This window comes from Cuculus canorus, chromosome 26, assembly GCF_017976375.1.
Source record: "Cuculus canorus isolate bCucCan1 chromosome 26, bCucCan1.pri, whole genome shotgun sequence".
Taxonomy (NCBI): domain Eukaryota; kingdom Metazoa; phylum Chordata; class Aves; order Cuculiformes; family Cuculidae; genus Cuculus; species Cuculus canorus.
In genome coordinates, this window is record NC_071426.1 from 5,929,447 (window position 1) to 5,954,120 (window position 24,674).

At 50.1% G+C, this 24,674-nt stretch overlaps 1 protein-coding gene across 3 annotated transcripts; it reads left to right on the plus strand.

Annotated features, from left to right (window-relative positions):
- Nucleotides 1–365: 365 nt before the first annotated feature.
- ARHGAP25 (Rho GTPase activating protein 25) lies at nt 366–23,113 on the plus strand. 3 transcript variants are annotated; one of them, XM_054088926.1, is made up of 11 exons: nt 366–767; nt 6,143–6,339; nt 8,466–8,553; nt 8,981–9,100; nt 13,513–13,720; nt 15,843–15,975; nt 16,919–16,992; nt 17,549–17,670; nt 18,425–18,624; nt 19,391–19,989; nt 20,565–23,113. In XM_054088926.1, the coding sequence occupies exons 1-11, from the start codon at nt 707–709 to the stop codon at nt 20,773–20,775; spliced, it is 2,013 nt and encodes a 670-aa protein (XP_053944901.1). In that variant the 5' UTR covers nt 366–706; the 3' UTR covers nt 20,776–23,113. The 3 variants fall into 3 exon arrangements, with proteins under 3 accessions (XP_053944901.1, XP_053944902.1, XP_053944903.1); XM_054088927.1 differs by having other exon boundaries at nt 19,406–19,989; XM_054088928.1 differs by lacking the exons at nt 366–767; nt 6,143–6,339; nt 8,466–8,553; nt 8,981–9,100 and adding an exon at nt 9,746–12,985.
- The last annotated feature ends 1,561 nt before the right edge of the window (nt 23,114–24,674 follow it).

The following is a 24,674-nucleotide window of genomic DNA, read 5'->3' on the forward strand; positions in this document are numbered from 1 at the left end:
TACCCACAGCCTGTCCTCCAAAAGCAGCCTCTTCATCCCTATTCACCCTGTCCTGCTGTTATAAAGTGGGTATAAAAACCTTAAATCAGCCATGAGCTGCCATAAGAAAATGCAAAAGGCACTCATGCTGTGTGGGCCACGGACAGAGGATGCGTTGGGACATTCAGAGAAGCCATCCTGCGGCATTTGGCTGCAGCCACCTGAGCCCCAGCCAGCTCTGCTTTGCTGCTGAGCATTTCCAGATGCTCCACGCTGGGCCGTGTCCTGCAGCGAGTGCTTTTCTAGTGCACCAATGGCACCAAGAAGGACACCCACTTCCTCAAATGCATCGACCGGCGTGCGAGGAGAAGCCCCGGGCAGGCACACTGTGGCACAGGCAGCGGTTGGGCAGCTGTGCCTCCACATCAGCAAAAGGGGGAGCAAGAAGGGGAGCAAAAAAGGTGGCATCACCTCAGCGTCGTCAGGGAAGCAAGACAAGGGCTTTGCAGGAAAGCAGGGCAGGAAAGTACTTTTATGGGGTTGTTTAGAGCCGCTCTCAGACGACACAGGAGGAAGTACGTTGGCAACCCAACCCTTGCCGAGCTGCTGCTCTTTGTGGGGATCGCACCCTGGGCGGAGGATCCCCACGGGACTGTGGGAGCATCGCTTCAGCCCTCCTTCTAAGCAAGTGCTCCTTGAACAAACAAAAAGCCCCTCCTGATGCAAAATGTCCCTCAAGCTGCCACGGAACTGGGATTTCAACTTGAAAATGGATGCTGCAAAAATAGGTACCGTGATGGTTTCTTTCTGCCCTTCTGTTCCTGCTTCACCCTTCAGGCACGAGCCAGGTGCTGGTGGCCAAGCCCTGAACCCGCTTCTGGCCCGGGTGGGGACCTGGGCCCCAGCTACCGCTTTTGATGGTTTGCAGATGGTTTGCAAATGCAAGAAGGGGTTTGTGAAGTTGTCCCCAAGTGATGTGGTGGGAGCACGGCTGGGGCTGGAGCAGCGGCTCTCTCAGGAGGGTGGGGAATGGGGTCCTGGCAGCGTGGGGCTGCTGCCCACCCAAAATCCAGGTTTGAGGGGGATTTCAACCACACAGACACGTTCTACGGGTGAAGCCTTGCAGGAGGTGAAGAACAGGCCAAGATGTGGATAGAGCGGTGCAGGCTGGAGGAAGCAATCTCGCTCTTGCTCAGGTTTCTTCGCCCACCCTGACGTCACTGATTTCCTCTCACTGGTGGTGAAGAGCCCTTTGACACCCACGCCAGGCTCTGGGCCGTGGGACCGCTTCACTGTGTGATTTCCTGACCAATCTCCTGCCTCTGCCCAGGCTTTGCACAGCTCTGTTCTGCCGGGCTATTCACCTCCACCACGGAAAACACTGGAGAATGCCTTTGGGAAGGATTGAGGGATCCCTGTGGCAGAGTCTGTGGACAAAATATCCCAGTAGAGCCTTTAGGTCAAGCAGTCAGAGAGGGCATTTGGGGTGAGGGTGCTGTGGTCGAGGAAGGGATGCTCAAGCCCAGCCTTGTGCACCCGCAGAGGCAAAGGCCCTCATGGTCCTGGCACTGGTGCCAAGATGTGGTCAAGGCACACGCAGCAACTTGATTTCTCCTTGTAGCAAAGAGTTTTGACCAAGCTGGTCTCTGTGGTGCTGAGCTCCTCCTCTCTGCCCCTTGTGTCAGCTTGCAAGGTTCTCCTGCCTGGATTTTCTTGCAAAGGCAATTTCGACTTGGATCTTAAGGTGCTTTTGTCGGAGCGGCCAAACCATTTGCTTCACACAAGGTCCCACACGAAGCGCTGCAGCTCCCTAGCAGCTGTGGCTGGGCTCTGCAATGAACCGTGATGTGCAGGATGAGACCCCAGGAGTTTACAGATGGACAGAGTAGGCAGTGCCATCACCTGCCCTCATCAGCTTGAAGGGCAGCAACCCTGGAGTTCTGCATTGCCCTTTCTTAGGAAAACATTTTTGCACAGAAGCTGCGGAGCAGTGAGGAAATTCAATCACTAGCCCAGAAAAAAAGATCAAGGGAACTGGCTGCCTGGACGCAGAGAGGATGGAGATGGGACATGGGCTGGAACCTGGGTTGTTACCAGGAAATGCTTTTTCCAAGCATTCTTCTTGGGATGTGAGTCTGGGTGTTTTTTGCAGCCGTGAGATGAGGGGTGCGTGCGTGTGTGTTTGTGTGCGCGCAGGGCTCGGTGCCCCCGCTCTTCTGGTGCTGCGGGGTTTCTGGCTGTGGCCGCTGCCGTCCGCAGGGACGTGCCTCGCTTCTGGAAAATAATTGCAGATCACTCACCACCCCCCTCGCTGGATCCTCCCGGCTGAGGGACACTTCCCCTCCTTGTCCCCAGCCACTGCACGGGCAGCTTTGTGAGCCCCAGGACAGCACGTCGGCTCCTCCGTGCTTCCTCATGTGGAGAAAAATGCACGGCTGATTATTTCAATGAAGGGGAACATTGGATTTGCTGTTTTTATGGCAAAACCTGTTGTGGCAGAAGGGGCGCAGGTCGAAAGGGGATGGAAGGGAGGGCTCTTGCCCAAGACAAGGATGGGGAGCAGGAGCCGGCGTTGATGCAGACACCACAGAGGCACCCAATGAAAGTTCTCCTGCCAGTCACACCTCGGCAGGGCAACTCCTATTGGGGAGCAGGCGTCCTGCTGGTCCCCAGGGCTGGGCAAGAGTGAGGGTGTTTTGGAGGAAATATTCAACTTCAGAGCGGTTACCTCAGGAAATGCTTTGGGGGGCAGCACGTTTGCTCTTTGTGGCTCTTTCCTGCCCTGTGAGTATTGCAAGGAGGAGCGGGGCCGAGTGCAGGGCAGACGCATTGGTGAGGGAGCCTTCCAGAATGGAGAGGGGCTCTTGATCAGGGAGTGCAGGGGTAGGATGAGGGGTAATGGTTTGCAGCTGAAGGAGAGGAGATTGAGATGAGCTCTTAGGAAGAAAAGTTTCCCTGCGAGGGTGAGGAGACCCTGGCCCAGGCTGCCCAGAGCAGTGGTGGCTGCCCCATCCCTGGAGGTGTTCAAGGCCAGGGTGGATGGGGCTTGGAGCCCCTGATCCAGTGGGAGGTGTCCCTGCCCATGGCAGGGGTGGAACTGCCTGCGCTTTGAGGTCCCTTCCAACCCAAACCATTCCATGATTTTATGACTGCAAGTGCCAGACCGCCCTGGTGGGAATGAGGTAAAAAGATTTGCCCTGAGTAAGGTCTGCTGTGGCCATCACATGTGAGCTGGGCTCCGCACTGACCACAACAGGTAGAAACTTGGAAAAGCGGTAAGGGAGGGAGCCACAGCCCTGAGAGCTCTGGTTTTGTGGATGCAGAGAACTTTCCACTGGACAAAAATAGCCTTGCGGTCAGCAAAGCCGAGCTCCCCACAGCCGCTCCCTCCCCACACCTCTGCATGAGCCCTGCAGTGGGAACGGTGGACGGGGAGTGCTCACTTTGTGGGTGTGAGACGAATCTTGCCAACTGCAGTTTTGGCCTTAAAGGAGCCCATAGTGCAGGGAGAGCTGTCTCGTGCTGAGGGAAAGCATATCTGAATGGCCACACTGCTGCACACTTACGTGCCAAGTGCACCCTGTGAACGCACATTCCTTCTGCACCTGGGGAAGGCTGCAAAGAGGGAGAGAATAAACCTTGTTTCCAGCAAGGACCAGGAGATTTAAGCTGAAGACTGAGAGCAGAAGGAACCCCTGGGTAGCAGCGCCTGCTGGGTCGCTTCCTTTCCAGGGTGCACAGCCCTGATGCAGCCATGATGGGCTTATCATAGAATAGTTTGAGTTGGAAGAGACCCTAAGGATCATCCAGTTCCACCCCCTGCCACAGGCAGGGACATCCCACTGGCTCAGGCTGCCCGAGGCCCATCCACCCTGGCCTTGAACACGTCCAGGGATGAGGCAGCCACTACTCATGATGGGCTTAGAGGGAGATTAAGATCATAAAAGACAGAACTTCTTTCAAGTCTTGTGCCACTGGAATATTGGTACTGCTGGGCTGAGCTGAGCTCTTTGGGGAAGGCTGAACACGGAGCTGGTGGATCCCTGATTTCCACTCCCGAGCTGCATTGCAACAGCTTCACTTCAGATTGAGCCCTTGTGGTCATCGATGTTTGGCATGGAGAACTCTCTGCAAATGTTAGTGCTAATTAAACAGTGAATACGAGCATCGCTGCTTCACCGAGGGGGAGATGAGGTCCTGTGATCGGAGAACACGCAGCAGAATTTGGGAAGGCATCGGAGTGTTGGCTCGTGGCAGTGCTGCTTTCTGCAGAGTGGGGCTGATTTGGAGCCAGCCCACTCGGGACTCGCTCTTTGGCAATGGGCTGTGGTTTCTGCAGAGCAAAGAGCTGGCGGGAGGCAGGCAGTGTCCTGCACCCAGTAGCCTCCGTGCTGCCGGTGTCTGCTCCACCGGATCATTCCCCAAAAGTCCTTGCCCTTGGGGGCTCAGCGGCTCCCACGAGACATGACGGAGCATGGTTTACAGAGAAGAGCGGTGCTGCTCATGAGCAATTTGTCAAGAATCGTATTGATGTTGATGAAATTTAAGAAATGCAGATGTTTTGGCAAAGACAAAGACGCTGCCCGGAGCCTGAGGTGCAATTTGGAAATGCCATTTGGCTTTTGCATGAGGGGAAAGCCCAGTACCAGCATTTCTCAGGGGAGCTGGCTGGCAAATCCCTTCCAAAAGTCCTTGCTTACAACCACCTCCTCTGCAGGGACATCCCACCTCAGCACACTCTCTGGTCCGAGCGGCATCCTCCCCATGCTTTGAACGCTGATTTTTGGATTCCTGATCCATTTTTATGTTTTGGGTGATGCTTTGCAATGCTGTGGCAGGTCTGTAGTGGGGAGGTGAGTTCAGAGTGCCCAACCCAATCCTGGCTGTGAAGGAAGAAGGCCAAACGCCTGTGTTTCTTGCAGCCAGGGATTTGAGGAGGTGAAGGTGAGTGCTCTGGCACTCTACTCATGAGCACCTGTGGGCTCGTGATCCCCGTGGGGGTCAGTGCTATGGGGGCACCCGTGCAGGCGTGAGATGCTCCCAGTCCCAGGAGTCACAAGGCAGCGGGAAGTGATTTTTAATTTTTTCCTTTTTTAAGCTTGTCCTTTGCTCTCGGTTCCACGCCAGGATGCATCGACACTCAGATCTAACGCAGCTTCTGCTGCTCTCTGCTCTGCTGACCAGCTCAGGGGAAACGCAGTCGTCTGGCGGCAGAGATACGGAGTGGCCGCAGCTTCCCCCTACCCGTGGTGTTGCACAACTCATCCCTTACAGCCCGGCCTCAGCCCCAAAGCCCTCTGCCAGCCAATGCCGTGGGGCACAAGGGTCTGAATCCCCCACCACCCTCACCCACAGGACCCAGCTGGGTGCCAACAGCTCTGTTTTAGCAGGGGAGAGGTGTGACCTCAGGAAATCACCATGCGCAGGGATCAGTGAAGCTGAACCCCCCTGGAGTGATATCGTTATTTTTGCCCTGCAACTGTAAGTGCTGACTCTACCCATCTGGATGGGCAGTGGAGTCCTGCAGTGCCCTGCCCAGAGGCAAAATCCCTCCTGGAAATGATCCCTCCCAAGGCATTTACTATCACAGAAGCATTTGGAGATGCCACAGGACCTTGCTGGCGGTCCTTGGCTCAGGTCGGTGGCCCCACTGGGTCTCCTCTATGTGGTTAAAGAGGATACAAGAGTCATTACTTTGCTCAGCTGATAATCCACACTGGGATTGTTTTCCCCGCTTGGAGACTTTCCAGTCCCATTGTGTGAGAGCTGCCCCATCGGAAACATCAAGCAACGCTCTTCCAGGGCAAAAACTGCAATGTCCAAACTTTTTTTTCAAGCCAGGCTGGGTCATTCTGCTATTGCCGCTGCAGTCTGTTTGGGGTGGGTATAAAAACCACACACTCCCATTTAAAAAAAAAAAACTAATGATTTTCTTCTCCCCTGCTAGACAATTACTCCTACGCAGGAAAAAGGAAGCACACACTGACAGATACTGCAGCCACTTCCTTTAAAGCTCTCACCAGCTTGCTCAGCTGAGGCAGAGGGGCAGAGAGCAGCCGCCCTTGCTCCTGGAGCTCATCAGACCCCGGGACGGCCGGTGCAGGGCTGCTGGCGGCTCGTCCGCGTGCGTCCCTGTCAGCCCATCCCTCTCTTTCCTTGGCAGCTCGTTCCAAGAGCATGATGAGCGGTGAGCAGGCAGCGGGTGCCCAGCCGGCCTCCTCCAACCCGCTGGAGCGGCCACTGAAGATCGGCTGGTTGAAAAAGCAGCGCTCCATCGTCAAGAACTGGCAGCAGCGGTACTTTGTGCTTAAGGGCCAGCAGCTTTACTACTACAAGGATGAGGATGATGTCAAACCACAGGTAGGATGAGGTCAATGGGCTTTGCTGGTCCTCAATCTCCCCGTTTTTGCAGCTTTGCTTGTAGGGAAATGGTTTAGGATGGGTCTGCTTTAGGGCGTTAGAAAGGTTTTCTGCCTGCGAGCAGTGACAGAGATGAGATATCCTGATCAGGATCATCTTGGCACTTAAACTCTTCAAGTCCCCGCAAGTCCTGCTGGGGGTTTGATTCCTCTGTGCCCAAGCAATAGGGTGCTGGAAAAAAAGAGTTACCAACTAAAAAGTTGCTGTCATTCTGCAAGACAGCAGTAAAAACCTGAGGAGAAAAAGAGCTCGGTACAGCAGCAGTTTTTGTGATGGCAGATACAGAAATGGGTGCACAAGATGAGCTTTGAGAGAGGTTTCAGCCACACATTTGTTGGAGGGGTGTCTTACAGGATGCTTTTAGGAGAAACCAAGCAGGACTTTCAGCATAGCCTGGGCCTGAGAATCTGCCCAACATAGACCTCGCAGCAGGGCTGGGGGCTGAACAGTGAAGGGAGCTGCTTCCTTAGGAACTCTTGCCGTGGGAAAGGGCAGCTGTCGGAATAAGGAAAAGAAATCTTTCTCTCTACAGCCTCCAGGTTTGTAGCCCAGCCCAGCCTCATCCTTTGCAGAAGGCTCAGCAGTGCGGATGCACTTTGTGTTATTCGGCTGCTGCCACAGTCTGCCCTGCGTAGCCACAGAAAATCTGCCCTGCTGCCCTTGCCTCTGAACAGAAAGGCTTGAAATGTGTCGAACACTCCAGTGTGCATTCCAGAGCACGTCATTTTGGATGCTTTTTGAAATCCCCAAGAGAGCACAATGCGCACCCAACCTTTTACACAAAACAGGAGCACGAACGCTCACTTGGATGCGATTTAAATGTCTGCACCAATGCCCAACGACCGCAGCCCTCCAGCAGCATCGTCCCATTTCCAGCCCCTCTGGGCTGTAACCGTCCCGCTGTCCCACCCCTACAAACCATTTGGCAGGGTATGCTTTGTAGTGCATTTTCGAGGAAGAAATCAACTTGTTTTCCCAATTTATATGGATAGCTTTTTGAATATCCACCGTCTTTTCCTTGTTTTCAGGAATTTCAGGGAAAGGCACTTCCCATTGCTAGGAAAGCCATTCTCTGTACAAATTGTTACTGGTAGCAAACTAGCCATAAGATAGAAGCACACTTGTAAGGGGAAGATGACCAGTAAATCCTCGAGGTGAGAGCCTGGGGCTGAGTCCAGTGGGATCGAGGTCCTGTTCTTGTCTTTGTCCCTTTTCAGGGGTGACTGGGAGGAACAGTTTTTCTGGTTTTGAATGGGATGTAGAAACAGAAAGTGCTGAAAACCTGATTGCTGTTCATGACCCTGATGCACCATTCCAGGTCTTTTCACACCTCTCGGATCCCATCAATTCTGATTGATACAGCTGCAGTTCAGGCTTTTGGAGCACTGATGGTCCCCACTGCTCACAGGAGCCCAATGGCTTTCAGGAGGCTGAAATCGCTGAGAAACTTCATTTCTGTGGCGCAGCCTCATTTCCTGCGCCAGGGCTGACTCACGCCTGCTCAGCCCCACACGCATCGTCTGCTCCCCACCCCTCCGGCTGGGACCAAGCTGCCCGTGTTTGCCACAAGGAAAGCGAGGTCCAAAAAGAATGACTATTTTCCAAATTGCTTCTTTGTTCCTCCTCCCTTTTTCTTCTTTTTCTCTACTCCTCTCCTGCAAACTTTGGGTTCGGTGTTTGGTTTGAGTGATGCTGTGTTAAAAGAACAGTATTCCTGCTCTGGTGCAGCAGAAATAGGATGCTCCGGTGTTCTGCCAACTCCCTTTTCCTTTGTACTTTCTTCTTTCCCACCCAAGAGGTGTTAAAAAAGCATGAGAAGGGAGGGAAAAAAGGGAAGAACAAATTAATCAGTTTTCTTATTCTGCGAATCACTTCATCAGAGGAACTGATGGTGAAGAAGCGTCCCTTATTGTTTGAAAAGTCATTTTTAATATACATAATAGAGGTTACCAGGTCCTGCAATCTGCTTGAAAGAAGGACTTGGATCCTCAGTGCTGGCATGTGGTAGTGTCAGCCTCGCTGAGATGGGACATGGGTGTTTCAGCTCCTGCTCTGCTTTGTCCTAGGGCTGCCTGTCTCTCCAGGGAAGCACCATCAAGGAGGTGGTCAGCAATCCAGAGGAAGGAGGGAAATTTATCTTCGAAATCATCCCAGGTGAGGATGCTTCATGGCTCTTTGTTGGACACTTTTGGGTGGGACTCTTCACCCAAGACCATTTGAGCATGTAATTTTGTGAATCTCTTCTGCTCCCACTTCTTTTCAAGGTCCTCACAGTACTGAGTTGCACTTGAAAGCTAATGTGGTGTTTTCGATATTCCCCGGTCAGGACTGGAGGAGGGCCCTGTGCCGCTGCCCGTGTCCGGTGCTGGGAAGCCTCACCAAGCTGCAACATTAAGCAGTTTCTGTTCCTTTCTTGCAGACCTTCCGCAAGGGTGAAATGTAAGAGCACTGATTCGTTTCACAGCCAAATAGATATCAATGGGGAAACTGGAAGCCAAAAGCGTTCAGCAAAGAAAACAGGAATGTATCTTTTCTCCTCCAGTCCTCTCCATAAATGGTGTCTAAATGTTTTTTTTTGTAGGGGTCTCTGGAGACCAGAACCGGGCAGGGCAGGACACCTATGTGCTCATGGCTAATTCCCAGGCTGAGATGGAGGAATGGGTTAAATCCATCCGACGGGTGCTGGGGTCAGCGTCAGGAGGTAAAGGGGAGCAGGGACAGCCCTGGGGGAGGCGAATCCCTACCATCTTGCGCTCTGTGGTACTTTTGTGCAAGGATTTCACAGCTGGACTTGTAAATCCTTGAGCTGGGAACCAAAGTCATAACGTGACTGTAGCTTCTAATGCCTTCCAAAGCTGCTCCTAGAGCGGACCCCGTGGTGCCAGATCCACTGCAAACACGGGCGGTGTTGAGGAAATGGCAGCCAGGCATGAATGAAGAATTCTAGGTTGGTTTCAGCCTCTTGTGTGAACTTTCTCATTGAATTATTCACCCCAGAAAATGTTCTTGAAAACAACTCATGTTCAGGGATGAAGCATTGAAAACCCACATCTTTCACCTGCTCGTTTCCTTGCCTTGCTTTTCTTCCAGCTTTTCTTGCTCAGCCCAGCCCTTCTGTCCCTGTTTTGTCCACAGACTCCATCTCGGCCGTGCAATCGTCCTCCCCATGTGCAGGCAAGCCTTGCGGTGACAGGATCCTTGCTTCTACCAGTCTCGTGCATGTATTTATGCCCTTACAAAACTGTGGTCAGAGGATAAAACACAAATGGATCAGCAAGGAGCACACAGTAAATGTGCCAGCACAGGGGAAGCCCACAAAGGAAGCAGCAACGGTCACATGAGCCACTTTCCTATAAGGAGGAGCTATCCAGAGACCTCCTGGAAGGATGAACTCCTATAAGTGAGACCATAGAATCATGGAATGGTTTGGGTTGGAAGGGACCTCAAAGCCCATCCAGTCCCACCCTCTGCCATGGGCAGGGACACCTCCCACTGGATCAGGGGCTCCAAGCCCCATCCAACCTGGCCTGGAACCCCTCCAGGGATGGGGCAGCCACCACTGCTCTGGGAAACTTGTTCCAGGGTCCTCCCCACCCTCATCATGAAGAATTTCTCCCTAATGTCTTATCTAAACCTTCCCCCTTCCATTTTAAAGCCATTGCCCCTCATCCTGTCACTACAGGCCCTTATAAAAAGCCTCTCCCCAGCTTTCCTGCAGCCCCTTTCAGCACTGGCAGCTTCTCTAAGGTCTCCAGGGAGCCTTCTCTTCCCCAGGCTGAACAACCCCAACCCTCTTGGCCTGTCCTCATAGGGAAGGTGCTCCAGCCCTCATATCACCTTAGTAGCCTCATCTGGACCCGTTCCAACAGCTCCATATCCTTCTTGTGTTGAGGATTCCAGAACTGGACACAATACTCCAGATGAGGTCTCCCAAGAGAGGAACAGAGGGGCAGAATCCCCTCCCTCGCCCTGCCGGCCACGCTGCTTTGGATGCAGCCCAGGACACGGTTGGTTTCTGGGCTATGAGTGTACATTACTGGCTCATGTTGAGCTTCTCATCAACCATCACCCCAAGTCCTTCTCCTCAGGGCTGCTTTCAATCACATCATTCCACATCCTGTATTGAAACCATGAATTGTCCCGATGCAGCTTCAGGATCTTACCTTGGCCTTATTGAACCTCATGAGGTTCACACAGCCCCACTTCTCCAGCTTGTCCAGGTCCCTCTGGATGACATCCTGCCGTTCTGGCATGACAAGTGCACCACTCAGCCTGGTGTCATCTGCAAACTTGCTGAGGGTGCCCTCGATCTCGCTGTTGATATCATCAATGACAAAATTAAACAGCGCTTGTCCCAATAGGGACACCACTTGTCATGGATCTCCATCTGAACATTGAGCCATTGGCCACTACTCTCTGATGTGACCATCCAACCAATTCCTCATCCACCCATCAAATCCCTGTCTCTCCAATTCAGAGAGCAGGATGTTGTGGGGGACCGTGTCAAAGGCTTTACAGACATCCAGATGGGTGACACCCACAGCTCTTCCCATGTCCACTGCTGTGATCACTCCATCATAGAAAGACACTAGGTTGGTCAGACAGAATTCGCCCCTGGTGAAGCCGTGCTGGCTGTCTCCGATCACCTCTCTGTCCTCTGTGTGCTTTAGCATAACTTCCAGGAGGATCTGTTCCATGATATTCCCAGGCATGGGGGTGAGGCTGACGGGTCAGCAGTTCTCAGGGTCCTTTCTACCCTTTTCAAAAATGGGCACAACGTTCCCCTTCTTCCAGTCACCAGGGACTTCCCTGGAGTGCCATGATTTTACAAGTATTGTGGAGAGTGGCTTGGGAACCGCATCAGCCAGTTCCCTCTGGACTCTGGGGTGCATCTCATCAGGTCCCATAGACTTAGATATGTTCAGGTTCCTCAGATAGTCACAAAGCTGATCTTCCTCTGCAGTGGGGGGCACTTTATTCCCCTCGTCTCCATCTCCTCGTCCGTTGATCCATGAGGCGTGAAGAGAGTGGTTGCCAGCGAAGACTGAGGCAAAAATGTTGTTGAGTACCTCTGCCTTCTCCTCATTTCTTGTTATGAGGTCACGTGTTTCATCCATCAGTGGGGTTATACTTTCTTTAAGCTTCCTTTTTTGGCTGACAGACCTATAGAAGCCCCTCTTGTTATTCTTCCCTTCCCTTAACAAGTTCGGCTCCAGCTGCACCTTGGATTTCCTGACCCCATTGCTACACAACTGGGCAGAGTCCCTATCCTCTTCCCAGGACACCTCTCCATGCTTGCAATTCCCTCTTGCTCTTCAGGTTGAACAGCAGGTCTTAACTCAGCCACACTGGTCTCTTCCCTTCCCTGCTCCACTTCCTACATCTGGGAACTGAGCGTTCTTGTGCTTGGTGGAAAACATCCTTCCCAGCTCTGTTCTGCTCCCTTGTCCCTCAGGACCGTTTCCCAGGGGGTTCTACTGGCCAACTCCTTGATATGATTTAGTAGTGGACAAGTACGGTTGGTCCCTATGATCTCAAAGGTCTTTTCCAACCAAATGTTTCTATGCTGTGCCCTGCTGGAGGCAGCATAATTCATCTGAAATTACGATTGCAGGAGCCAGAAGTTTTCAGGGCATCGCCCCACCTGGCTCTAATACTTCCTAACAACTCCACATCTCATCCTTGCTTAAACTTAAGAGGCTGCCAGTTTCTTCCAGCTGGATAAAGTGACCTCATGTGATAGAAAATGTAAATCTATAGTGGTACAAACAAGAACGGACAGCAGAGGAGTCAATATTCAGGTTAACAAAGCCTGAAAATCATGCTTCAGGATTTTGGCTTCAATGCCAGCTGAGGCAACGTGTTTTTGAAGCCACCCACTGCACGGAGGAGGCTTTGGCAAGAACCCACCTGGAAGCAGCCCCGTGCGACCCAGCCCGCCGTGAGGTTGTTGTGCACTGAACAGCAGAGCAGCTACGAAGCATGAAGCAATGTCAAAGCATCTCCAAAACCTCAGAGGGGTTTTACAGGTCTGGCTGCCCCCCGGCAATGACAGCTGCCTGCTGGTGAGCTGACGTGAGCGTCGCATTGGCTCCCGGAGCTGCCCCAAATTAACAAATCTGCCACCGTACAGTTAAATAAGCAATTCATGATCAGCTGCCAAAGCAGAAAGAGCTCTGTTTGCCTGTGCTGTGCCCATGACAAGTTTGTATTCATTATTTAAAAGTGTAAGGAAGTCATAAGGCAAAACCCGTGTGGTTGGGCAGGTGGTGACAAGCCTCCTGCTCCTAGATGAGAGTGTTGCCTTGCATTTTCCTGGTCTGGAAGACACACGCAAATTATTTCAGCCTTCAGAGCACAAGGTGAACACATCACAGGCACTGCCAGGGCAAAAATATAGTAGAGAACCATAGGACTCTTTTCCATTAATATCCCAGAGCCAGTTCGAGTTGGGATTTGTCTGCTTCTGCCATGCCCCAGGCTCCAAGGAGGAAGAGCTGGGATGCAGCCTGCTGCTGCCTTCCCACCTTCCAGCTCTTCTGCTGCTGCCACATCAAGAGGAAAATGCCATTGCTCCGAAGGAAAGGTACCATCTGCTACAAAGTGCTGCTCTGCGTTGCACAGGGGACTTTCTGGAGGGTGACAGGAGAAGAGGGGAGGAAGAAAAGCAACTAAACCAGTAAGACTTCTAGCCCCAAATCTCTGCAAGGCTACTCTGCTTGTTTCTTGGTGGTCTGCTGTGCTCCTTCAGGTCTGTGTAATGACGTTGCCTTCTGCCCCTGTGTCCTCACGTGAGCCTTTTTGCTGTCCTGCTTCTCTGTCTCAGCATCTTGCTCCGAGGCAGATGAGCAGCACGGCAAAAAAAAAAATACAAACAAGGCTCAGTGCTTGGTTTTAATCATTTTGAGAACGGTTAATTATTTGGAGAAGGAACAAGGTTTCATTTTGGTGTTATTTCTTTGGAAGCAGTCCTGCTTTCCCTTACTTTGCAGACATCTTGTAGCTCACGTGCTCTCAGGAAAGCAGGTACTGCTGTGACGTGACGCGCATTGGCAGGTCATGGATCTTTAGCAGAGCTTTTGGGCTCCTCTAACCTCTCTCTCCTTTCTGTAGCGGTGTTTGGCCAGCGCTTGGCAGAGACCATGGCCTATGAGCAGAAATTCGGGCAGCACCAGGTCCCCATCCTGGTGCAGAAGTGTGCTGAGTTCATCCAGGAGCACGGCATGAGCGAGGAAGGCATCTTCCGCCTCCCCGGCCAGGACAACCTGGTGAAACAGCTCAGGGATGGTTTTGATGCTGGGGAAAGGCCATCATTTGATCGGTAATGCTGGATTCCCCCTCTCCTACTCAACTAGGTCTCCTACAGCCCCAAATCTGGGGGAAAACAGCCCCAGACAGCCCAGCAGTGCCCTGCAGGAAACTTAGACCCTCCAGAAGGGCTTGACAAGGAGAGAGGATTCAGCAGAAACTACAAATGGAGGCAAAAGCAGAATCAGATAAGAGAAGAGATAAAATTCATGGCAATGAAGGATTTGGGAAAATCCTGGTCTCACACAGCAATTACCGTTTGCAGGAGCAGCCAGGGAAGGAGCCAAAGGGAAAAGCCTACGTGGCCCATCAGCTGAGAGCAGATGTTTAGAGAAAGGAGAGCAAGTAGAGGAGCGCAAATCAGCTCAGAGAACACCCTGATGCACACAGTATAAGTGATTTCTATCCCTGCCAGCCCATAGCTGTGATTTTTAGCTCCTGTTGCTTTTCGCTACGACACCATATGGAGATGAGAGGGAGATTCTTGCTGCTACAAAGCTGCCTCCTCCCACCCCCATTCCTCTGTAGGGCTAAGAGGAAAGGGCAAATTCCCACAGTTGAGAGAGCTGCCTGTCCATGCCTGGAGGTCTCAGAGGGGCTTTGGAAGAAGAGGGACATCTGCTACTGCTGCCGCTGCCATGCCCTTTGCAAAACCAGATGAGAAAGATAAACTCTGCATCTTGTCATGCACCTTATGACCCTTGATGGAATGGCTGTGGCTGAAGCTGCAGGTGCCTCCTTAGCTCCGAAGAGGTTTCCCACCCCCAAGTCACAGTTTAACCCCTTGCTTTAACCCCTTGCTTTCGGTCCTGGTTGCACAAAGCATTGCCCACCATGCCCTGCTCACTCCTGCCGGCTGCTCTGGGGCATCACCAGACCACGAGAGCTGCTGAAGCAATGACCTGCATGGGGATAAAGCAAAAGTGGGTCCTGCTTTTCCAGGGCACCTAAAGTGAGGCTTTTTGGGTTAATTCCTGCCTTGTCCACCATAACCACGACAAGGAGCGCGCAGGCTGCTGAACATTTCTTGCTCCGGCTGCTGGGTTTGCAGCTGAATATTTCCTGCTTTCTGGGCGCCAGAGTCCTGCTGAGAACTTTCCTGTTGTAACCTGTATGTGGGTCATGGGAAGGTGAAGCCTTTTGTTTTTCCCTTTCCCAAATGTGTTTGCAGCAGGGCATGGAGAGGGCGTTTGGCCCTTTCCCAGCACCCTGCCGCGTTAACCCTGTGCTGCAGGGCTCGGGATGAGTGCTGCTGCGTCATCTCAGGGTGACCGTAACGCCCCTGCACTTCAACTAAAACATTTTCTTAGTGAGAAGGAAAACTAACAATGGGGTTTCCAGTGACCTGAATGCTGCAAGATGCTGCCTTGACCTTCAGAGCCACCTTTGCAGCCTGTTTGGGTTTGCACAGGCACACTGGCATGCACAAGGACAGCAGCCTTGGGTAGGAGCACCAGCAAGCTGCCGTTGCAGCTCAGGCACCCAGGATGCCTAATGGTGTGTATTTATAACCCTTACAAAAATAAAAGCTCCAAAGAAATTCCTCCATGTTTATGTTAAAAATAATAATATTTTTTAAACCCTGACCGATCCTAAAAATAAATGACCTGGGGGATTTTTGCTAGAAGTTTATAACAGTTAAGACACTTCAAGGTAGGTCAGATTAGGGGCTCACAGTCTTGACAGTGTCCTTTTGACATAATGTAAACTATATGGTATGCAAAGCTGCAAACATCTGTCCTGGCAGAACATCTTCAGTAATTGCTGTTAATGTTAAAAACCACAGGCGATCTTCGCCAGCTCTGCACAGAGCCGGGAGCGCCTGCCAAACACGTGAACCCCTGACAATATTTGCATGCAAACCCTCGTGAGTCACACGCAGGCTGGGAAGGCTCAGCCCACGGGGGACCTGCCAGCCCCACGGTGGGAAATCTCCACCAAACACTGATTTTCCTGCCAGCTGGGGCCATTCCCTGGCTTGGGCTTCCCTATGGATTCCCCCCAGCTTGCTCTGGCCTCCCTGTTTATCTCCTGCATCGATACACAGAGCTTAAATACAATCCCACCTTCCCAGAGTAGGGTAGGGTTCGGTGAGCCGGGTGAGTTGCACACAAGCGGCTCTTTGCGTGTTGCAGGGATACGGATGTGCACACCGTGGCCTCTCTGCTCAAGCTGTACCTGCGGGAGCTCCCCGAGCCGGTTGTACCCTGGATGCAGTACGAGGATTTCTTGCTGTGCGGTCAGGTGCTGGATGCGGATGAGAAAAAGGTAGAGATGCATTCCTTTCTCTCCTTCTGGCCTTCAAATAAGCTGTGTTTCTGTTCCAGGGCTTTGTGGCCTGGAGGTGCCAGGGACACTCATAGCTGTTCCTTAAAAGCTGGGTAATTAGGGAGCTTCAACGTCTTTGAGAGGCGAGGGAGAAATTCAGAGATAAAATCTCGCAAAGCCAGTGGGGTTTCCTGACTTGAGAGCACAAGTTTATCCATTTTAAAACTTAAATTTCTGGAGGAGATCTAAGAGCTGCTCAGCACCTCTTTTCATTGAGCCCTTGCAATAATCAGCAAGTGCGAAAACCGAGAGAGGAAGGAAACAACCTCCTGCCCCCTCCATCACCCAAGCTGGGAGCAGAGCTGATGGAGGGCTCAGGGAGAGGCGAAGGAAGGAAGTGAGGATTTGGCAGAGGGAGAAGTGAGAAACAGATGAGAACTGTCTTTTCCTAACTATGTATTTTGGTAGAAAAGAAACCCCCCGTGCAAAAAAAAAGCCCACTGGAGGATGCTGCTCCTCTACCCGAACCCCAAGGCAACTCTCTTCGGTAGCACGAGCTCTGTGAATGACAGCCTTCAGCTCTATACTTCAAGGGAAAATGTTTCTTGTAGGTTGTTTCGTTTGGGGGTCAAAAATATCCTAAATGTTTATACACAAGAAACGTAAAGAGATTGGGCGTGATCGGCTCATCACACTTGTGCTGGGCTGGAGAGGACCCTGCTCCTTCTCTTGCTGCTGTGGCAGCAGCAGTGCTGGGCAATGGGCTGCCTCTTCTTGCTAAACACCTCCATGTCCACGCTCGGTCCGCTGGAGAAAGGTAATTTCAGAGGCAAGAAAGTGCCATGAGATGAGACCATCCAGGGCTGAATGGAGTGACCGAGAGCTGCTTGAGTCCATGTACATCTGTGAGTCTTTATAGAGCTGTTTCTTAACTTGCACTTAGGGCCATGAGGAGCTCCTGAATCAACTGTCCCTCCTTCCAAGAGACAACTACAACCTCCTCAGCTATATCTGCAGGTCAGTCCTCTGCACAAGGTATAAGCAGCTCAGGTTTGGCGAGAAAAGGCTGAAGGTGACTTCAGTAGAGGGAGCCTCTTAGGCCGTTGTTTGGTTCCTGCTGAGGCACCAGATCCTGACTTTTGTAAAGGGAGAATTTCAGCCATGGGGATAAACCCCTTGATGATGTCTGAGCATAAATGTCTACCTTAAAACTCACTTACGGATCCCTGAGAATTGAAATCAAGTGTAATTTTCCAAGACAAAGCCCTGTACAACACAACTGTTGGGTTTCACCCAGCCTGGGTGATTTTTCTCTGGTTATTAAATATTAAAGGGAGCTTTTCCCTTCCTTTTTGATTGTTTTTGATTGAGCAGCTCATCCCATGGTGCTTTTTCTATTGATACCAATAAGACCCAGCTCTAGTTTGTGGTTATAAGGCAATTGTATGGTTCTGTCCTTGGGGTTAAGAGGAAGAACTGGATTGATCAGCCAGGATTTTATAATGGCAGGTGTGTAAGGCTTTTTGTAGTCTTCCCCCTCTGACTTGGAATGTTTGTCCTTGGATTCTGGCAGGTTTTTACACAAAATACAGTTGAACTCAAGCATCAACAAGATGAGTGTGGATAACCTGGCAACAGTGATTGGAGTGAATCTCATCAGACCCAAGATAGAGGATCCTGCGGTCATTATGAGAGGTAATAAACTGTCCCAAGAGCACCTGGTCTGCTGAAATACTCAGTCGCATCCACAATCTTGAAATTAAAATTCAGTGGGGTAGACCCATAGATACTAGCCAGACGTGTGCCTGGGCACAAGAAGTACAGCAGGGCAGAGAGTAAAGCCATGTGTTGGGCTATAAATATGTTTATAGTGACAAAACCCCCTTAGGAGTTGCACTGCATACTCCCTCCATAGATTTCAAACTGCTCAGGAAGTTGATGAAGTCACTTTACTTTTGCTTAGAGCAGGAAGGTGAGAGATTCTTGTTAAAGAAACAAAGAAACTGAAGGAAATGACTACTTAGCTGAGTCAAACAGTGATCCCATGGGCAAGGACAGATGCAGCAGGGCTAACAGAAGAATTATTTTACACCAGACTGCTCTGCTCTATAGACAATGTATGGAAATGATCCATATATTCATGTGCCTGTTCACACAACTGGTGCTTGTAGCTTGCTTGTGGAGCTAAAGAAACACAATTTGTGGCTTGGTGCAGCTGAGCAGGCTCCTGTCTTGGTTGCTCCATGCTCTACGACTGCTGTTCTGAGTGGCATATAATGAAAATACCTCACTTTATTTGGTTTTATGATGGTGCTCCTTGTCTTCAGCTGCATTTCTGTGTTTGTCTCTATTTTGGACACCAGAAAGACCAACCAGAAAATGCAAGTGTGTCTTGAAGAGGGCCAGTTGCATTGGGTTTGCCTCTGACACGTCTCTAATACTCTTTCAGGCACACCGCAGATCCAGAAGGTGATGACTGTGATGATAAGTGACCATGCAGACCTCTTTCCCCCGTCCAAAGATGTGCTCCCCTCCTCACCTGCCCACAAGAATGACAAGAAAGCCCACATCCCACGCAGCTCCGTGGGCTGGGATGCTGCAGAGGACCCTGCGGCCCCCAGGGCAGAGAACTTGATCCAAAGGCAAAAGGTAATGCTGGATCCTCAGAGAAATGATAATGCATTTAATAAATGTGTGATTAATTATTATGGGATCTAATGGGTCAGCGACCCACTAAGAACACTTACTATTAATAGTGTAAAGAGCTGTAACTGTCATCCCTGGAACACAGATATAGAGATATTTTCCACTTTCCTGTAGAAAATCTACTATTCTGGGAAAAATGAAAACTCCTGAAGTTTTTCAGCTAAAAGGTGGAATCGATGAAACCTTTTCAGTTTATGCTGGTGCAGTGAAAACACGGGATTAAAGGCTTGTCTCAGAAAGAAAGAACCACTGCAAAAAGTCCTGGGGCACGTCCAGAGAAGAGCAACAAAACTGGTGAAGGGACTGGAGAACAAGGATTATGAGGAGAGGCTGAGGGACCTGGGGCTGTTTAGGCTGGAGAAGAGGAGGCCAAGGGGAGACCTCATCACTCTCTACAACTGCCTGAAAGGAGGTTGCAGAGGGGGGGTGTTGTCTCTTCTTCCAAGTGACAGGTGATAGGACAATAGAGAATGGCTTTAACCTGCTCCAGGGGAAGTTTAGATTGGGCATTAGGAAAAATTTCTTCACTGAAAGGGTTCTCAGGCACTGGAACGGCTGCCCAGGTTGGGGGTGGAGTCCCCATCCCTGGAGCTGTTTAAAAGGCAGGTAGTTAAAGTGCTTCGGGATATGACTTAGTTGTGGACAGGCATGGTTGGAGTTGATGATCTCAAAGGTCTTTTCCAACCTAATGATTCTATGATAATGCCAGGGATCTATTTTACAGAGAGACAACCTGAGTTCCAGCAGCGCTCCCGGACCTGCTGTGAGCTCAAGTGCAGCCGGGGAAGATAACGGGTCCAAAGATACACTGGGAACGTGGAAAATGCAGTCAAGGAAAAGAACTCAGACTTTGCCGAACAGGAAATCTTTCCTGACAGTGATGTCTCCGGGGGAGCAAGGCAGCAAGGACAAAAGTGACATATTTGCCAGTGATTTTTGGAAGAGCTCCCCTGGGAGCAGCACGCGCTCCACGGGCCCTGATGGACATAAGAGAACGTTGTCTCATGATCTTTTTAAGCTGCTTGACCTTCACCGGGCTTCAACCTATGATAACATTCCCACCTCTCAGGAAGAAAGTGGGGAAGGAGGAGGGTCCAGCCCGAGCCCTTCCAGCAGCGGCTCTGAGAAGGAATTTCTGCCCTGCCCCAGCCCCAGCCATGAGCCAAAGGGAAGAAGCAGTCCCACCAGCAGCCCCACCGAGGTCCCAAAGCCTGACCAGGAGAGCAGGGAGTTCCTGCAAAACATGATCCTGAAGCTGGAAAAAGAAATGGAGGTACAGAAAAATGATTACGAGGAACAAATTAAAAGGTAACACTCTGCTTTCTGGAGAGTATGAAGTCTTCAGCTCATGTTATTACCCCCCCAGTTTGGCACAGGTTTATTCACTGGGAATGCCATGCAGTATATAAAAGTAACAGCTAATGGTAAAATAAAGGATTAGAGTAGACTATCTCGAAGCCAATGCTCATGTACTGCGTACTCTCATGAGACAATTGCTAATGTCATATTACTACAAAATTAATACTCCATAGTTCTTACTACATCATTGTATGGACTGTTTCTGCAATAATTACTCTTTCATTCTTCTTGGTGTTACTCTGATATTGTACCATTTACTATCCAGAGTTCAGCAGCAGGATTTTTACGTTATTAGTTGTAAACATCAGTGTTGTTACAGCTCCATGTATTGTTATCAGATTTTATATCATACGTACTGAGTTATTGCATCGCGTTTTGTGGCCAGTGAGGGTCAGGGGATCAGGACAGAACCTCTACCTTATTTTATTGCTTAATGACACAGAGGACAGTCTCCTTAAGAGCCAAAGGATGACTTCCCAGCACTCTTCTGGTGTAGTTCTTTCACACTCCGTTTCTCTTTGCAGTCTCCAGAAAGAAAATTATGAAGTCTGGGCCAAAGTGGTGAGGCTGAATCAGGACATTGAACAGGAGAAGAAGAAGGCTGAGGAACTGGAGCTGAAGTTGATGAACGTGGAGCGCTCACGGGACAATATGGAGAAGAAAAACAAGATGCTTGAGGAAGAGATAAAAAGCTTAGCTAAATCCAAAAGCAAAACTGATGCCAAAACCAACTAGAAGACACCCAGCTGTGCACGGATGTAAAATACAGCTGCATGAATCCACAGCAATTGCCAAGCAGGATCAGAGCTGGTGTTCTGCTACTGTTTGTGGGCTGGTTCAGAGGAAGGAGCCCAGAAGTCAGAGGCTGGTTTGTGCTCTGAAACAGGACATTTTGAAAATATTATTTGGCTTTTTTTTTGGTGTTTACTTCAACTCCTCTTTCAGCTGCTCAAGTGCCCTGTAGAACAGGCCAGGACTTCTTGCTGCTCAATTGAATATCTTGCACTCAGGAGTTCAGTTAAGGACATGTTATGCCTTTACAAAAATAAACCAGCAAGCATCCATCCTGCCAGCCAGGTGGCTCCGCGCTGGACATCCCGACAGCACTTCTGAGTGGAACAAAAATGCCACAACTCTTGGGTCTGGGTAGACAGAAGATCCCCAACGTCTGGGATGGCACAGCCCGTCATGCAGTATACCCGGACGGTGGGCTGCAAGTGCTCTCAGCACCCCGGCTGAGGGGTTCACATGAACACAGACAGTTGATTACTGCTCTTATAGAGCAAGAGAAGCCCAGATAGCGCAGCCCACCAGGTTCACTGAGAAGAGCTCTCATGCAGCATCATTGGATGTGCTGTGCCAAACTCAGCGATATCAAGGCTCCGAGTATAAAATCACAACATCACAAAAAGCTCTTTAGTTAAGTGGATGTTCAGTTATTTCAAATCACTGTTCATTATAGCCATGTGTATATAAATCCAGCACCGCTGCTGCTGAGGCTTTGGAGAGCACTTTCACCCATCCATACCCAGAGGTCCTTGTGCGGAGAGTGCCAATCTCCAGATTTACCTGGTAGAGAAAATGAGGTTCTCCATTTTCCTTGACAGACAAGTTTTCAAAGAACCTGGACTTCTTTACTCCCTCCTCTTTTGTTTTTCATCATTTCATCAGCACAGAACAGAATTTCCTCAGTCACCTTCGTGCAAATCTGGGTTTACATCTCAACGATGCTGCTGCATCTCTCCTTGTCACCTGCTGCCATCAGCATAAAGACTGACTCGACCTGAAGGTCTCGAGGTGCCTGGTTGGCTCTTTGTAAACTTGTCTGCTTGTTTTCCTGCTGCCTGCCAGCACGTTGCCCTTCCCACAGTGCCAAGATGCTGCTGAAGCCTTTGGTGTAGGGAAGAAAATAACAGGACTCTGCAAGAAAACATTTTACTCCTCATTTATGTTAGAAGGGGGAAAACCAGCTCCCAGCCCAGCCTGGAGCCTCCATGGGAACAGAAAAGGGAAAAGCAGGGGTTTTCAAGTGAGGACCAAACATGCGCCTCTGTGCCAGACACTGTGAGGTTAATGCAACACCACTGGGTTGTGGCTGCTGAGGACTTGGCTTTGGTGAGCGAAACATTCGGCTCAAGACAGGCTGTATACCTGCGTGGCAGAGCATGCAAACTGAACTGAACCAGTGAGAGAAGGGACAGAGAGGAAACTGCGTGGGAGACAAGAGTGGGAAAACGTTATCAGAGAATAAAAGTCAGTATTGGGTATTTAGCACTAGCTGCTGGCAGGACTTGTCTAGCCCTTCAACCGAGCCCAGGCTCCTGTCTCAGAATTAGGTTCAGTTTGGTGAATTGAATCCACTTCTGCTCAGCTGTGGATATAAAGCAGAGGTAAAGGAAAGGTTTGTGAAAGTTGAGCTGCATTTAGGAATCCAGCCCATAAGTAGCTCATTCGACCTGTAGGCTGTGACTCCAGGCAGTTTTCCTTTCCATAGGATCCCCTAGACTATGCAGCTCCTCATTTGTCCTGCCCACAAATGTTCACACCAGGGAATTAATTCTTTTCTGTATGGCTGCATGGGGCTACTGCGAAACACAACACCTTCCAGAAGACCCAGCCAAGGTCCTCTGCTCTTGTAATGACCAAATTGATTAAAATGTTTTAACTTGAAAGGCAGTAATTTAAAATCTTGGTGAGGATCACACTACCCCTTTGCATTGGACCTGAACCTGCTGTGCAGGGCTCTGAGCCCACAGCAAAGGATATTCCGGAGAGGAGCCCCAAGGAGGACAGTGTGACCTCCATGGGGCTGAGCCACCTTCAAAGCTGAGCTATCCAAACCTCACCTGTCCCATCACCTTCATGTCCACATGCTACAGCATCCTGAGACAACACATTTTTCACCTCCCGAGGCTCTTTCAAGCTGCAAGTTCCCACCTTGCCCCTATGGGGGACACATCTTCCCAACAAGAGGTTTCCAAACTGCTTGTGGGATGCATTTTGCAAGCCATCATTTCAGAGCAACTGTTCCCACTCATGATTCTTTTCTGTGATTGCAGATGACATTGACAGAGCTGATTCAGTGTTTTTTTTTCATCTTCTACCTTTACAAGGAACTCGTTACTAATCTGGGCATGAGGCTTGGGAGTCGTTTAGGGAGAAACTTCTCTATTGATTCTAGGAGAAACACCGTGAACATCTGGGCTGGAGATGTCACATGCTCCCTTCTGCAAAGATCAAGTGTGAAGAGGCGAATAGTTCCTTCACAGCCCATAGGAGACTGTGGTGACGTGAACAAGCTTGGCTGAGGCTCAGAAGTCTCCGCGATAGGACAAGTGTGTGTTATTTTAGGATAAACTGTGCATTCCTCCACTTCCGCTGCAGATAGGCAGAACAACCTCTATCAAACCATGACTGTTTGTGAAGATCAGAGGAACTTATTTGAAGATATTCTGCCCATTAAAATCTGGAGTGTTTATAGTGATCATATTTAAAAGATGGACTTTCCGATAGAGGTCAGGTGAGCTGGAAATTCCTAAGCATGTCAGGAGGGTGAAGAGCAACACAGAGTGATGTGCACAGCTTATGAGCCGGTATCGCTGTTGAGTGCTGTAAGATAAGGAGAGTTTTCCTTTTTTAAAAAGTGAGCTTTTTCCAGAGACAGAAGAGCATGGATCAGTCCATGCCAGACCTGTGGAAACCTTGCGTCCTTTCCAGCCTTGAGTGTTTATCCTCTGGGCTCAGTCATAGAAAGCCCAGTGCCAGACCTGGATTTAATGAACCTTCAGATCTCCTGTTGAAAACACCAGAACATGAGATCCTTGAAAACTGCCTGATGTATGACCTACAGTTCCTTCCTCGCTCTCTTTCTGCAGCCAAACCGTGAAGATTTTTGGAGTAGGAGTAACAAGAAATATCTTTTCCTGCAGCAAGGATTGCTGTTCCTCTGTGCTCCATAGGACATTGTGAACTCACGGAGGGTTGTTTGACAGCTGTTTTTCAGCTCAGTGGGCTTCAAGCGTTGATTCTGGATGTCCTTGAAAGTGTGAAACTACTACTGTCATATAAAAGTACAAAAGACTGTTTATCGTAAACAGTAAAGCCTGTAGAAAGATCCTTTTCAACCTTTCTCAGATATTACCCAAAAGGCATTTTTTCATGCCTTTCACCCTTACTCTGCAGCCAGAGGACACAGGAACATCCCTTTCTAGGTGGGGTGGTAGGATAACCCACAAAACATAGTGAGGATTTTCCTCTCCCTTCAAATATGATATAGCTTTCCAAATCAGAGCAATTAAATCCCCAGATCTGAATGCATCTGAAACTATTAAACCGTGCATTATGGGGTGAAAACAGGACGTATTTTAGGATATAGTTTTAGTCCTGCTCTCATTGTCCAGCATTCTTTGCATTAGAGCAAAACTCTTTTGTGTCTCTTAGGTATTTACCACAATCATTACTGTTTGCCCTTAATCGTATCCAGGCACTTGCTAAGCGTGAGAGGCAAGAAAGTAAAATGATCTTTCCCACATTATTCTCTTTGGATCCCCAGCCAGACACGCTCATGCTGACTTCTCCCCTCATATTTTATCAAAGTTGCATTTTTGGCATGATAGTAGCTTTCTTTTTTTAGC